Below are 15,729 nucleotides of genomic sequence, written 5' to 3' on the forward strand. Positions count from 1 at the left end.
AAAAATACACAATATCTAACATTAGCATTTTAAGTATAAATACCAATCTGATGTCTAATTGTGGATCTATTACATTAATATTAAGATCCTATTATTGTTTCTAAGTAGACAGCAGCTTTTGATGCTTAATTAAAACCGTGACAGTTATCTCACAGCCAGAGAGACCCGACATGTTTCATTCCCATATTTCTTCAAGAGAATTGTTCACGGGAAATTCTTCAGGGGGGATGTACTGTAGACAAAAATTGGAATTACACACACTTAAACCAAGTCTAAGTATTGTTAGTGCAACCAGATGCAAGTACGCGGGGGGCAGCTCTTTGATGAAAGGCTCTGAACACAGTGTGGTGTCGGCCTACACAAACGAGAGGGAGAGGAAAAGAAACAAAGAGAGACAACTGTATTAATCGGTTGAGTGTACCAAATACAAATTCTCATAGCCAATGACTTATAGGCCTTTCTTAATGAATCTCAATTTAAAGAGGCTTACCTCACTGCCAACTTGTTATTAGTAGCAGGGGTAAAGGAAGAATCTTCGCATGAGGAGCTTCCACCCTCTGCAAAAAAATGGGGATACAAAGCCTTGTCAGTGATGTGGCAAAATACGTTCCATAAAGCGGATGTCAACAACCGCATCGAAAAATCACCGATGAGGTTCCAATACTACCTCAATCTTAAAGAATATGGCAGAGACAACTTTGTTTACTACCAACCATTCCCACATTCCCTTTTAGTCCCTGATTCAGCAGTGCCACAAAGGTGTTTTCGTATGCCCTCATCTGCTTCTTTGGACAGCTGGTGCGGTTTAACTCCGGGGGGGGGGGGGTGTCAACACTGCGTCGGGCTTAAGTGTTATTCGGACCAGCGCCACTCCCTGCAAGAGCCCTACATCATGGGCACTAGTTGTCCACAGCATTTCTGGTACTTGCTCCAAGTCGCTCTCAGTAAAATCAAGGAACATTGTACCTTCTGGTATTGTACCATAATATCACAAGGATAATATCACAAGGGATACAAATTGCTAACACAATGTCTCCATCGTCATCTCTGTCCTCGAACAATTCTGCATCTGTCAATTCCTTGAGGGGCACTGTTGGATCGATGCAAAATACAGTGCACCACTTGCACCAATCCTAGTCTGTACCCACCACAACAATCCTTTTAGCTGAAACTACCAGACCCTGTAAGTCTAGGCAAGGGTGGGGTTACCACGGGTCAGAAGATAAAATCTGATGGTACCTACCAACACGCCTTGCCAATCTGTGGCACTGCATCAAGTAGTACTGTAATGCCATACACAAACATGTCAGGGTCCACGGGGATGCCACAAACCACCACCTCCCCTGGCCTGTATGATGACCATGGCCCTTACGACACACGTGCCTGGGTTGGCACATATCGCCCCACGGTCTGTGAAGGAAATGGTCATGTTCAGTTTACTCAACAAATCTCATCCCAACAAATTAACCAGGGAGGACTCTGAATACACTAAGGGTGCATGCACCACTTTTCCTCCTATTTTGATAGCTACCTCTTCTGTGTAGGGAACTGTTGCGACAGCCCCAGAGAATCCCTGTGTCAAATATTTCACCTGATAATGTAAAGTCTCCCTCACTGATGCATGGTTTAGTGGCACCTGTGTTGACCATAAAGATGAATTGCTTATTACCTATCTCGGCGCTCACCAAAGGTTCCTTGTCAGGGTGGGCAGTCATGGACCGGACTAGGCATGCAGGAGCTTTCTGTGGGCTGTCCTAATCATGATACGTATTGGTACCTGGGAACATGAAGGGGTTTCCTCCCATGACTCTGACCCTTTGGTACGGTCCTACCATTCCATTCGGCACTGCTTTGGACGTGGGCATTTGACCTCTGTGCAAGGTGTTCTGCTGGGCCGCTTGCAGTGGCTCATTAGGCGGTTCTTGGGCCTGCATATGGGGGGCGTTAAGTGGCAACTAGGTGTAGTCTTGGAGTATCTCTATAAGGTATGGAGTTGAACCTCATGGACTGGGGTAGTGCTGGGACATGTTGATAGTATGCGTTCTCCCTCCACCCCCTGCCTGCTTCTGCACTCTTTCAAAATGTCCCCACAGCTCCAACACGGAGACGGTTGCATACCACCTCGCCCCCCTCTGTTCCCCTGAAACCCTCTTCTTTCCTGCTGCTGACTTCCATGGTTCTACTCAGGATACTGAGGTGGGGGTCCGCCTGTCCACTGCCCCTGCCCCCGCCTGGCCAAAACGCTGCTACGCTTACAGCCGCTGAATTTGTCAGTTTGTGCCATCACCGCCCCCTCCACTGCTATTTTTGCCAACTTCTGCACCAGTTTTGCTTCCTCTGCCTGTAACCTTTGAACTTTTCCTTCTCACCCTTTAATCCTTTTGCAATAGTTTATTATTCTAGTCTGAGTCTTAGCCCACCCCTTTCACCTCTATGCCCGCTATCTTGTCAAGTGCTTTCTGAACTTCCTTGGGTAATCCCCTCTTAAAACCAAAATAGAAAAGAGGAACTGATCGGTCCCACTGGTCACCCATCTCTGCTTGCCACATCGCCTGCATTTTTGAAGATGCTGCAGTACATATTATCGTCCCCCATGGTGTACTGCATTATGGACAAAGTCTGGTGTGTAGGAGTATGCCCGTTGTAGTGCATCCCACACTTGTGCCCCAATATTGTTGAAATGGGCCCCATTGTGTGCATGGCCTTAACCCAAACGTCACCCGCCTGATCTCCCACAATTGCGACAAGTAAAATATTAATGACTCCCACCACCAAGGGAATTCCCGTAGTCTGCTTTTCAAAGGCATATGTCCACTTTCCAGCCCCAGTATTAAGAGGCGGGAGCATTTTATTCCAGGTCCCTTGTGCAATAATAGCAGTTGTGTGCCAACTCCCTGGCTTGCTTTCCGTCCATCGCTTCCCTTTTTCCGTGCTACAAACCTGCTCCTCAATCGTTCGCCCCACAAGATTTCTACCCTGTGTGAAATTTCTGGAGCCTCGAATTCTGCCACACTGTCCCAGTCTCCTTCCTGTACCTCTTGATGTGCCTCCCTATCCGACCTACTGTCCCATAACCTGCGCTTTCTGCCCCTCGATCTCCACTACCGTGCTTCTGAACATGAACATCTTTGATAGCAGTGCTATCCAGTCTAAACAAAATGTCTCCAGCCCTCCACTCTTCCAATCCACACCCCTTTTGGCTCTCCCCTTCATTTATTGCCCTCAAACGGGCCAACTCCACTTGTATTGCCTCTAATGCCGCCTCAAACTATTTCTGTGATCTTTGTCTCCCGCTGTCGAATGCTGTTTGGGGTTGGCAGATATAGGGGAGGTGGGGCGGCGGCAGGCGAGGGCACATATGTTGGGTTGGTGTAGCCTGTTACTGTGCGGGTGGATAAAGCCCCCTCTCAGCACGGACTGCAGCACTTCCTCTGGTGCTGTTGTGGTTACTATACCTGAGGTGGCACTATCTTAGCATCAGGACATAAACCTATTGGTATCATCTACAAGTCTAATCTCTTTTCGCTGCTGCAGTTGTTTACCTTTTATACTTGGCGGCTTAAGAATGTGCTCTAATATATCTCTCGGTTGTTAGTACCGTACTCTGGCAAGGGGTGGGGCATTCCCCCTTGGGTCTCTACCACCCACTGCTTGTGGTACTTCTCTATCTTACCCTTGTATGGTGGCAACGCACTATACACATATTGCAGGTAAGTCATTAGCCCATATTAACAATGGTATATTCAAAAGGAGCTTCTAGATGTACGTCACACAGTGTACTTGTAACCATCACTACCAGTCCTCCGTTCCCACCTCCCGTTCGCCTCCCTGTTCACACCTCCCTCCCTTCGCACTCACTTGCACTTCTTTCACTATTTTCACAGGCCCTCCCTCTGCCTCCACCGAATTTACAATAATAGCTCAATACACTAAAACAATAAACTAAAACAACCACTACTCTTCCTCTTTCCCCCACCCATAATATATTGGGCACAGGAATCCAAGCTCCTTAACTATACAGAACTCCTACTTTTGTATCCTCCTCACAATAAAAATGGCACCACCTTCTCCCCTTATTCTGAGGGGATCCCACATTCCTGTTTTCCTCCTCATTATCTCCTCAATAATAATGATATAAAAAAATACAAAATCGCCACATGACCTTTCACGCTTTCCTGTCTCTCTCTCACACACACCTTCCCCACTCACTCTTACCCCCTGTGTCACTTGCAAGAGGTGTACTTACATTTGCGTGTTCACCTGAGCTCCTGTGTCACGGCTTCCAAACAACGGCATGCACCCTCCTAGGAGCAGCGCTCGATTCAAAGAGCAGACAAGAATTCTGTGAAAATGGCTCCTGTACCCCACTGCGGATTGCAGCCTTGGCACTGGTCACTAGTTGGGCGTGGCCACCCCAGAGATGCAGCCTGGAAGCCTGTCTTCGGGGATCACTGGATCACATCAGGGTCACCAAAAATGTAGAGAAACCCCCTCAATACTCACTCCAGATAAAATACAACCCACTAAGGAAAAGGGTCCAGCACACCTCTTGCAAGGAGAAGGTTTTATTTGCACAAAAATAGAAATGTCAGTAAAGCACTGTGCTGCCACAGAACATTCTGACAAAATCAGTATGAGCAACACTTTATGAAGGCATACAGCGTCATCAGTGATGTAAGTTAAATAATGTACAAATCCAAATGGCTGGTTGTTGCAGCTACCTGCTCCATAGGGGATGCCAGGCCTTTGGTCCCAGTCCCATTGGATCCTCCTTGCGCGTCGTCAGTTACAAAGGTGCAACTAATTGGCAATTATGCGAAGAAAAACAACACATCCTCTGTCTATCTCTAACCTAATGTGCACCTGGTACTGCAGACATGGGCTAAGAGGATACTTCGAGGCCATCGCTTTTAACCAACTACAGTTTAATTCCAAACATGTTGGCACCCAGCCAAAGCTCCCCACCCTTGCTTTAGCTATGTTGTTTTATCCCTCACGGCACATCACGTGACCTATAATGAAGGCAACTGATACCCGTTTTCAGATTTTGTTTGATTGTGGCGGGGGGGGGGCGGTGTCAGTTTTATGGTTGGTGGTCTGGGACTGACTGGCACCTTGGAATGCTGCGGGTCTTGTGGGAGGGAGGGATTTTACTTGGAGCTGGGACATGGACATAAAAGAATTGTACACCAGCATCCTGCAGGAGGCAGCTCTAGAGTGTGTGAGGGGTCCACTCACCCACCACATGACGCAAAGTTACGGTAATTACTTAGAGCAGGGACAGAGAAGGTCGGAGGCTCATGCCATCCTCATGGGATCGCTTTTCACAGAGCTCTCAACCCCCTCGTGGCCTCCTAGGGAGCATTCTTTCTGGGATAAGTAATGTTGGCAACATGAGACAATGAAGGGTCTATGAATCTCTGCAGCTCTGGTCTTTCTCACCGGTGTCCAAGCTACATCCTATTCCTGCATGCATATTCTTCATTTCTATGTATGTGTGGCTCAGGCCTGGGGCCCAGGCTTCAGCACAAAACTACGCCTCGATTCCAATATGGCCGCTACGGTCTAAGATGGCGTTATGTTCCCCATGTATACCGGGGTATAAACGTACAACACCCTCCCTGCGCTGTGGCCCCTAGTGACATCCCCCTAACCCCCTGTGACCTCCCCGAGCCCCTACTGCATACTCCAAGGCCTCATCCGAAAGCGCTGGGGGGACTGGGGCGATCACCCCCCCCCCATTTTCAACACATGTGAGGTGGTGCGAAGGGGGACGTGATGGCCTAGGTGTTGGAGAGACTCCTTGAAGAGGTGAATCTTGATTTTATTTCTAAATTGTAGGAGTGTTGGGGCGAGTCTGATGCTGATGAAGAGGAGGTTCCATAGTATTGGGGCATAGGGAGAGCAGGCTTGTTTTCTGGTCCTTTCCTTTTTGCAGCGGAAGATTTCAAGTCTGAATGTGTCCTATCTTTTGGTGGTGCGCTGTCTGCCAGAGATGCTGAGTTTTTCCATGAGGTTGCTCAGTGACTTAAGGGCGACTGCCTTTTAGATGATGCAGCAAAACTTGAAGGTGATCTGTGCGTGCAGTGGGAGTCAGTGAAGGTCGATGATAGCTGGGGTGATGTGGTCGTATCTGCATAGACCCTTGATGAGGCATGCAGGTGCTTCTCAGGAGTACAAGGGAGGACGATGGGAGGATTTCGAGGAGTACATTTATCCAATCCAGGTGGGATAGAACCAGTGCTTGAACGGTGACTCTAAAGCTGTCTGGAGGAAAGAAGGGCTTGACTTTCTGCAGGAGGGAGGGCTGATACTGTCGGTTTTCTTAGCTATGTGCGTCTTGAAGGAGTGGTGTTTGTCTATGTGCAACCCGAGAGACGTTGAGGTGAGCTTGGTAGCCAAGTCTGTATGTCTGGGTGTTCAGTGTTTGTGAGGAGTAGGAATTTGGTTTTGGAGCGGTCGAGCTTCAAGTATGCACTGGACATCCAAGACGGGATTGTAATTGTGGATTTTTTATTGTTGATTTTTTATTTTATTTTAATAACCCGCTTAATACGCAGAGGTTTCTAAGCACGGACCCGGGGATCGAACCTGTCTTGCTGTGCGTCGTGCTTCCATGGGGAGCATGTGGCCCCTGAGCTATCCTCCCAAGATGTCAAGGGGCAGGTTTTGAGCCTATGGATGTCCTTGATGAAGTCGATCTTGAGGTATAGCTGTGTGTCATCAGCGTATTGGTGGATGTTTTGTGTGTCTAGGAGGGCTCCGAGCGGCTCCATGTATAGATTGAAGATCAAGCCCTGGGGAGAGGATTGGACCCTACATTGTTGCAAACTAGCATGCATCTAGTATAGTTAATGAGAATGGAATGAGTGTTGCTATCGGTGTTATTTTGTGTATAGTTGATAGAAGATTTGCACACACATAGCAACATAATGACTTGATACAGTGTGAACACAATGTAGTTGTGTGGCGTGCAATATAGTGCCTACAGATGGGAAGCTTTTATATGCACACGCGAGAAATGGTATTCGCTGATGGGGAAGCCACTGTGAAGGGACGTGATAGTCTTGAACACACGTGCGCAGACATATATACACGTGGGGTTTTCAGTGAGGTGTGTTTGGGACAGTTGGGGATCAAAGGGTACATGGTGAATACATGGGAAGGGCTGTATACCGCAGGTCCCTCATAGCTGGGGGTTTGTGTAGGTCGCAGAAACCTGGGTTGGCAAGAAACTGTGTGACCTGGGAAGTTGGTTCATCTAGGTTGAAGGATGGGGGAAGGCAGTAACTGCATTCGGTCAGCTGCAATAACATCAGATGGCCTGTTGTGGCCAGGTCGAAGTTAAGTGCTTGTAGTTTATGGGTTTACAACTTGGTGCTATTGTGGATAGGAGATGTACTCTACCAGAGAACATGGGAGTTGGTAATTCAATGACCAGGGAAGTCCAGCCAATTGGAAGGGTCGATTTGGGGGCCAGGTAATAAACCCAGTTCAAGGGGTGCTTAAGTGCAGATGTGGCAAATGGTTTATTGGTTTCAATAAGGTTCTCAGGGAAATGACCAGGATGTGGCCATAGGCCATGCGAGCTGAAATGGAATTCCTAATAGATTAGCATGTAACGAGAGATACCCGGGATTCCAGCAAGTCTGGTGGGATAAAAGGTTCATCACTATGAGGGAGAGAAATAAACAAGTTTCCTTTTGAACCTGTGATAAAGTGTTCTTGTAAAGGTCACATGCATCACGCCCAGGGTTAAGAGGCCCCTGACCAGATGGAACTTGTAATGAATTAGGATTGTTGTAGGTGAATATGTAACCATGTAATGATGTCACGACCGACTATGGAAAGATCCCAGTAAGGGGTGTGCTGTAAATATGAACTAATGCAAATATATATTTGAAGAGGATGGTGGTTAAGTCAATGTATCCAATTCGAGCGTGGGACTTTGGTGGGTGGGTGGGGAGGAATTAGATTTCCTTGTACAAGGTTAGTGAATCATGTTTGAGGGGATGAGTTTGTAACGGAATATGTGGGAGTGTGTTGACTGTTGCAACAATGTATATAAAGTGTAACTCTTGTGCGATTCTGGGAGAATCAGGTTAGTTCTGCCTCTAAGGCGTTGTCTAGCCCCGCCCGGCAGTTTATATACAATAAACTTGCTTTACAGTAAACATGCACTCACTTCCAGAGAGGTGGGCATATTTTGACCAAGGAGATTGGCGTCCACCCCCACACTCCCATCAAGGCAGTATTATTCATTACCACGTTACCTTTTTGTAAGTTCTCCACCTCTGTTGCTGTACACAAAAATGTGCAAGACTTATCCTTTCGCCCCTCTTTATTTTTGCTTTACTCATACTTTTTCAACTTACAACTGCTATTTGATGATCCTTACAAGGAAGCATGCAAGATGAATCTAGTGAGATCCTCCTCTCATGTGGCTAGGGAAAGGCAGCCGCTACCGGATCCTGACCCAGGGGGGTGGTAATATGTGGGAGGATCACATCGGAGGGGAATCGGAGACCTTCTAAATGATTCCCCTAATGTTCCAGTAGCCTAAATGGCTTATTGTGAAATTGACCATTTTGAACTAAAGACAAATAGATCATTATGGGACTTGAAGTTGATAATATTCTTTAGTACTGAGATGAGGAAGAGCGGCTCTGAGTTAGTATAATGTTGTGAGCGGTCTAGTTGTTTTAATGGCAAACACCTGAGCGGGAACTTTAAAAATTTAAAGGACTTTCAGGGCAAGCGCGAGAGAAGCTGCAGCTGAGGTTGGCCTTGTGGCGGCAGCAGAATGCTGTGTAAGAGATGGCCATGGGAAACTAAGGCCATGCAGAGGACCTGTAGCGGGAAGCAGCGCTGAAATAAACCACGCTGTGAGGGAAAGAGGCTCCCTACACGCTATGGGATGATCCGGTGTGCAAACTGCATTGGGGAGTGTGCAGAGCTGCAAGAGCTCTGTTGAAGGTCAGCACGCACGGCAGCAGACCAACGGGAGCTGTCGGAAGTAGAAGAGGCTCTGAAGAAATGGCAGCAATGCCAGCGATCGGAAGGAGACACCAAGACATGCCAGTGAGTTGCCCTGAAGCAGGTGACCCCAGGGCGCTCTGAAGGAGACCGCAAAGTGAGAAAAAGCATTTTAAATACTGAACCATTGAATTACGGCAAATTGGGCGCAACTCTTCTATTGATGGATTCCATATAGGGGAGCATTGTAACCTGCATTGCTAAGTCCAAAGTGATAATAAGTCAAATTGGGTCTAACTCTCCTAATGAGGGATTCCAGGTAGAGGAACATAACTAACACATTGCAAGCCAGAAAATTGAGAAAGAAGCAAATTGGGTAGATTTCTCCCAAAAAAGTGACATCAAGTGGTAGAAAATTGTAACTAACATTGCCAGCAGCCAAGCCGTCACACAACCAGCCAACAAAGGCTACAGGAGCAAAGCCCTCCTTGTATAAGAGACCAAGGGGTAGAGAATTGTAACTTGCATTGCCTAGAGCCAAAAGAATTTGTCAATCATTCTTCTGTGGAATATCAGATTGGGAAGACATCTAACACATTCTGTTAAGAGTCCAGACTATCGAGAGAAGCACTTGAGTTTGGAACAAACATTACCACAGAGTACAAATTGTAGTAGTGAGAGTTTTATCTTGGCAGGCGAGTATGCCAGGATGATGATGATGATGATGATGATGATTTAAAGTACTGTGGTTGTGGCAAAAAGGATGTGTGGAAACAGAAGTAGTAACTCCATCACCTTATTTTTTTTTATGAATTGTTGCATTTCAGAAAAGTAATTGTTGAACCATCCTGACCAACGTGTTTCTTCTGAAAGAAGAAGTAGGATATGCTAACAAGTGTTTGGCCTATGGAGAAAGGAACACTTGTATTTGATTCATAAATTTATGTCTGGAAGAAAAGACTTGTGAACAAGCCTTTGAAAGAGAGGCATTCACTGGACCAAGGAAAGGCTATATTGAATGCAAAAGACTTCGTATGCTACATTGGACGGAACTTTATTATTGTATAAAACGTTCTTGAAACTGAAATTTACACCAGATTTTCCTGAATTGCACCAGGGGAAGGAGGGCCAACCCTGGTCACAAGGATTACGGTTTACAACTTTTGAGTTTGAATTGATATATTGTTTTGTGGCCTTTAAGACAGCCAGATTAACCTTGTATACGTTTGTTGTGTATGTTAATGTGAGGGTCGAATACGTTTTGCTTTCAGTTTATCGTAGTCATTTTTCTTTAGCCTTAGTCTGTTAGGCAGGGACATACGTGTTGGGTTAGGGAAAGATGGGCGTTTTTCTCACCCCTTTTTTTAATTTGAATGGCTTTATGTGAGAAAACAACAAGTTTGTGTCAGTCTTGCCTTTCTGACGGTTGTAGGTACAAGTATCTAAAACAAAAGGATCAAATGCCTTTTTTTCGACACCAAGTGCCGGGGGGAAAAAAAGTTTTGAATCCGTCTTTTTAATTTTTTTTTTTTATTTTGTATTTTTTTTTTATGGTGGCTCCCCCTAACCCCACCTCCCCCCTCCCGTTTTCCTTTTTTAAAAAAACTTTTTTTTTTTGCACACTAAACTAAAAAAAATATATAAATATAAAAGCATTCAAAACTTTTATTTCCGGTGATTTTGGTTTAGAAAAAAAATGGCTTTCGATCCTTTGACCTGACACCATTTCTGACCCCTTACACATGACTACATTGAAGAAATAAATAAGAATGTGTAGAAGTCCTAAGAAATATTGCTGCTTTTGTCACTTAAATAATGGGTAACTTGAAACACTTGTGTATAGGCGCGTTACAAATGCCATATCATATATCATATATCATATAACTGTATGACCAGTGTTTATTTTTCTTTTAAGAGGGTGGCCTCTGCATGTTGGAACAGTGGACAATTGACTCTTCCCAATCCCAGAGTGAGAATGTCGTGGATCCGAGAGGGCGAGCTTAATGTCTTCGAGCGACTGTGTGCTAGCATTATTAAGGTGAGGGTCATTGTGATATGCCAGTGGAGAACACATCACTGTTCAACTGAGGAACAGAATCTGTGTATTTGAAAGATGCAAGTGTAGTAAAATATGTGGGTGGCATTGCCGAGGCTATCATGTGGATATGTTCACAGAACGCAGAGGACATTAGTTGAAATGTATAGGGTTATCTGTAAGCCTCATCCAGGGGACAAGCGCTCAGGGTACAGGTGCATCTTAAGCATTGCATGCATAGCACAGGAACACAGGGGACAGTTGGCCTCTAATCCAGAGTACATAAACTGACAGTCCAGTCGAACTGGAATACAGGTCTGTGATGGTTTGTAGCACAGGGTATCAGAAACTGAATCCAGAGGACATTAGCTGACTCGGTCAATGTGAACTTGGGGTCCAGGGACTCTTTCAGAGGCTGTGAGCAGAGTGTGGTGTAAGGGATCAGAGAACAGAATGCAGGTGATATGAGCTTAAAATAAAGCATTGCAAGTCTAAAATCTAGGTGTTTTAAAATTGGGTGCAGAAGTGGCCTAGGCACAGAATCCCGAGGACATGAGCTGAGAGCCCCTGAGCACAGAATATATTTGAGTTGAGAGAACTGAGATTGCCGAATACAGGGGTCAAGCGCTAACTGTGCAGGGATCTGTGTATAGGTTCCAGAAGTTGAGTTAATGGTCATCTAAGCATGGTGAAGAGCACATTAGGTGAGGAATACATGGGTTCCTTGCATAAAACAGAGAAAGCATGGGTTGAACGTGCACGCAACCCAAGCGTTTGAATGCACGATATGTGAGCAGGTTGTGTGTATAGGGAGATTTGATAGTGGAGATTTGCAGACGTGCGATGTAATGGGTAATGGTCTGTGATGTCTGATCATGAAATGGCAGAGTTGGCATTTGTTCATATTTGTTTATCATCACAGGCTGGTCCAATGCCTAAACATGTGGCTTTCATCATGGATGGTAATCGACGCTATGCCAAGAAGCAACACGTTGAGCGGCAGCAAGGTCACTCACTGGGCTTTGAAAAGCTGGCTCAGGTAAGGTGTCGCATGCCAGGCCTTACTTGCGGGTTGCCACAGAGAGCTTTATTCCACAGTTGGTGTAGCCATAGATCTCGTATTCATTCGTTTTGGTGCTGCTTCAAAGACCTGTCGGGGGGGGGGGGTTGGGGGAGGAGGAGAGGCACATCAAGTGAATGCTGGGGACAATATGATATGGGGGAAGGGGGTGAGACCTACTCCAAATTTATATCAAGGAGAGGGAGCAGAGCAAAAGAATTTACATGGCAGATGTGTTCTGTTGGTCACAAGAAGCAAAAGATATCCTGAAATCTCACCACAACTTCTGCCACAGACCAATGTGTGTTTTAGCAGGTTGATCAGTAATTCATGATGCAAGCTAATTGAGTGTGATGTTTTAAGGAAGTCCATTCTGTAGAAATGAGGTAGGATTTATTATGAACTCACTTTGGATATGTTCCCCCTTTAATTAACAAGAGTACATTACCCCTAGCTAAGATTGGATATATATATATATATATATATATTTTTTTCATGGTATGAAATGCCCAGTGCAATCCCATGCAGGCACACACATCGGTGTGCAGTATTGGCCTTCATATCAAAGGCCATGCATGCAGAATATCCTGCTTCTGATCATCCTCATTGCAATGTAAAGAATACAGTTGCAACAGAAATCCATAAGCTGATCCACATTTTCCCGCCCCTTTACCCAAACTCAAGGGAAAACAATTTTCACTGGAACATGCAAGCTAAATGCCAATGTAACCGAAATCTGCAGACTGGAATAACATTGGTGCAAAGTGGTTTGCAGATGCTGTCAGTAGCTTGCACAACAGGCAACTTACCCAATTCAAATGGGTCGCAGATGTCCATAAAAAATAACTTCAATGTGTTGTACTTCAAATAATGCACGCAATATCATTGATTTGACAGAAGCTGGCCAACAGCAGCACACTAAAGGCCATCCCTCTCTCATGGGTGTCCTCCGTTCCTAACCCAGGCGTCCCTGTACCCCAGGTTGTACACCATTGTTGGGGTTTAAGCAGGGGTGTGTTTTAGCACTCCTTTTTAATATATACATCTCTGACATGGACCAGGCTCTCTAAACTTGCTGCAATTTTCCACCACGCATAGGCAGCGAGCGTATACCCTGGCTGGCCTATGCTGACGACACAATCATACTGATACGCCCATAGGCCTGCAGCGCTCGTTGCATGCATTGCACACTTAGGCTGCTAATAATAATATGCTGATAAATTATAAGAATACAAAAATTATGGCCATGGGCGTACCATCCAGAAGTAAGACTGGGGGTCCGTATTACTCCCTTCCCTAATTTGAATATTTGAGACATAAATTACGCAAAAAGGCTTCAGGAAAGTCATCAGTCAGTTTATTCTTAGGAAGGGCAAACGGAACATAGAGGGCTTATTCGAGATTTATAAAGTCAGTATTATTCCTGCAATTTTAGACGACATAGAGAGGCATTGCCATCGAAATATTTCAAGTGGCTGTATGTACTGGAGGGGAAACTGTTGCGTTCCATCTCGGGCATTACACAGACTGTGTCATTTGAGGCTCTGAGATGCGAACTGGGTGTGACATCGCTCAAAGCGCTCTAGTGTATTGTACTAAAGCTAACCCTGGTAATCCATTTTATACTGATTTTGAGGAAACGGTACATACCCATTTACACAATATTGGTTTGCTGCCCCCTCCAGCTAACTATTGTCCTATTTACCTCCACCTATTAAAGGTAAAAACAGTGGATTGGACCTTTTCGGCCAACATGCAAAAGTTGAGTAAAAAAAAAAGTGATATGCAGAATTTGCCAAAACTTGCTCTTCCTTGATCAGACGATTCATTATTTATATGCATTTTTCTCACCATCCGTATCATGGCGCATGGGCGGTTACTCCCTTTGATAGCAAGGTATACCGCCTGTCCAAACAAAAGGTGGAGACTGGCAGACATTTACAACTAGAGTGTCCTATGCGGAAGGAGCAGTATTGTAGAGCATACCAAAAAGTTGTCACCAATTCGGGTCAACTTCACTCTCACCAATGTGAGTACAGTTTACACAACTACCTCACTGGTGCTGCAGCATATGTGTGGAAAGAGGTGCTGTTGAAATTAGAAAAACAGTAGCTGTAATGGAATTCTTTTGATGCACTTTTGTACACTGTCTTGCGGATTTGAAATTTTATTTGACACACATTTTAATGATGTAGTAATTAATAGCTGCTTGATTTTTAAAAGGTTTACTTAATAAAAAATGAGGGGGGTAACGCCTACTGTATAACTGAGGTGAGGGACAAAAGGCCCTAGTCTTTTCGATGTGTGTCTCTGGGTTTCATCTAGGTGATCTCCGAGAGAGATATATATCCAACAAGCTAAGCAAGTGCCCTTATTTGCAAATACATGGGCAGTATGTTCTACAGTGTCCATCTCACATAAGCACGAGGCGCTGTTTAGATATGGCAGGTTACAGGGGCTAGTCACTATAATAATGTAGTGCAAGGCCTGGAAGTACATACAATTTTCATTTCACAAATTTCCTCCACAGTCTCCTTCTATGAGACCTTCACTCCAGTCTCATTACACTCCACTATAGAGGAATATACATCGCATTCCAAAGGTTATACAATTGTATATCTTCAACATGACAGTAAAGCACTTGAACAGGTTGTAACATTTCAGAATAGGTGTTGGTAAAGACTTTTGCCCACCATTGACAGACAAGACAGACCCAAAATTATGGCAACTACTACTAGCAGGATATGTCCGATAGACATCCCCAGGGATCCCAGTTGGCCATTGATCCATGCCCCGAAGGAGCAGGACTCCCCTGCCTAGTGTGCAGGAGGCTTACCATATGCCGAATCTGAGTAATGTTAGAGATATTGTGTAATCGAGTATAAAAGTGCAGCACTCACTCTTTGACTGCACAGGCACCACCCTGGGAGTTATGGCAGTTTGGAAGGAGTGTCGGACACATTTTGGACATGTAACTTTCTTTTAATTAAATGATAAAGAAAAGGCCCATCTATCCCTATTGCTATGGGCTTTTCCATGCCTGACTAAAGTAACTTAAGTTGTTTTCGTTTGTCGTCTGGAAGTCCATAATAAATGTCCAAACTCTGTCTGACCCTAACACTAATATGAATAGCTAAAGTAGGCCAACGGAATGTCTCATCTCCTGGTCATTTTCCTTCATGCTTTCTTTCTTCTGGCTTTTTCTCAGGGTTTTTCGTGTTTCTTTTTATGCTCGAGATATAAATGTTTCCGGTTAAAAATGTATTCCTTATGTGGCTCTTCTATGAAACCTTGGCGTTTGCTTCAGGAGCTCTTGTAGATGCTCCCAACTTTTAATGGCATTTATATTCCTTTTAATGTTTTGTGTATGTCTCTCCTTAATATATTCTCTCACTCTTTGCTTTAAGTGTATGCCTTTCAATTTCTTGAAATTCAACCTTTCTTAGGTTCTGTATACTTTGACTTGTATAAGGAGTTCCTCTCTCCCAAGTTTTTCCTTTTGGCTTCTGTTCCTCCTTACTATGTTCACTTGACAGTCTTAATTCACGTGGGACACTGTGTCAGGGAGTGCTCTCCCACTCTTTAACTTCGAGTTCTGTTGGTCTTCTAACTCTTTCCCACCTTCCGTCTGTTTCCCAACCAGCCTTTTTCGTTACTT

The 15,729-nt window shown here is 44.9% G+C and overlaps 1 protein-coding gene across 3 annotated transcripts in view; it reads left to right on the top strand.

Annotated features, from left to right (window-relative positions):
• The window catches only part of DHDDS (dehydrodolichyl diphosphate synthase subunit), a 330,055-nt gene that overhangs the window by 74,286 nt on the left and 240,040 nt on the right, over positions 1-15,729 (top strand). For all 3 annotated transcript variants that reach the window (XM_069622858.1, XM_069622859.1, XM_069622857.1), the window contains exons 2-3: positions 10,892-11,014; positions 11,934-12,050. In XM_069622858.1, coding sequence (XP_069478959.1) covers positions 10,952-11,014; positions 11,934-12,050 — 180 coding nt within the window. In that variant the 5' untranslated portion in view covers positions 10,892-10,951. The remainder of the gene's footprint in view (positions 1-10,891; positions 11,015-11,933; positions 12,051-15,729) is intronic.

The sequence above is a fragment of the Ambystoma mexicanum genome, chromosome 11 (assembly GCF_040938575.1).
Source record: "Ambystoma mexicanum isolate Mex_15411 chromosome 11, UKY_AmexF1_1, whole genome shotgun sequence".
NCBI classification, from domain to species: Eukaryota; Metazoa; Chordata; class Amphibia; order Caudata; family Ambystomatidae; genus Ambystoma; species Ambystoma mexicanum.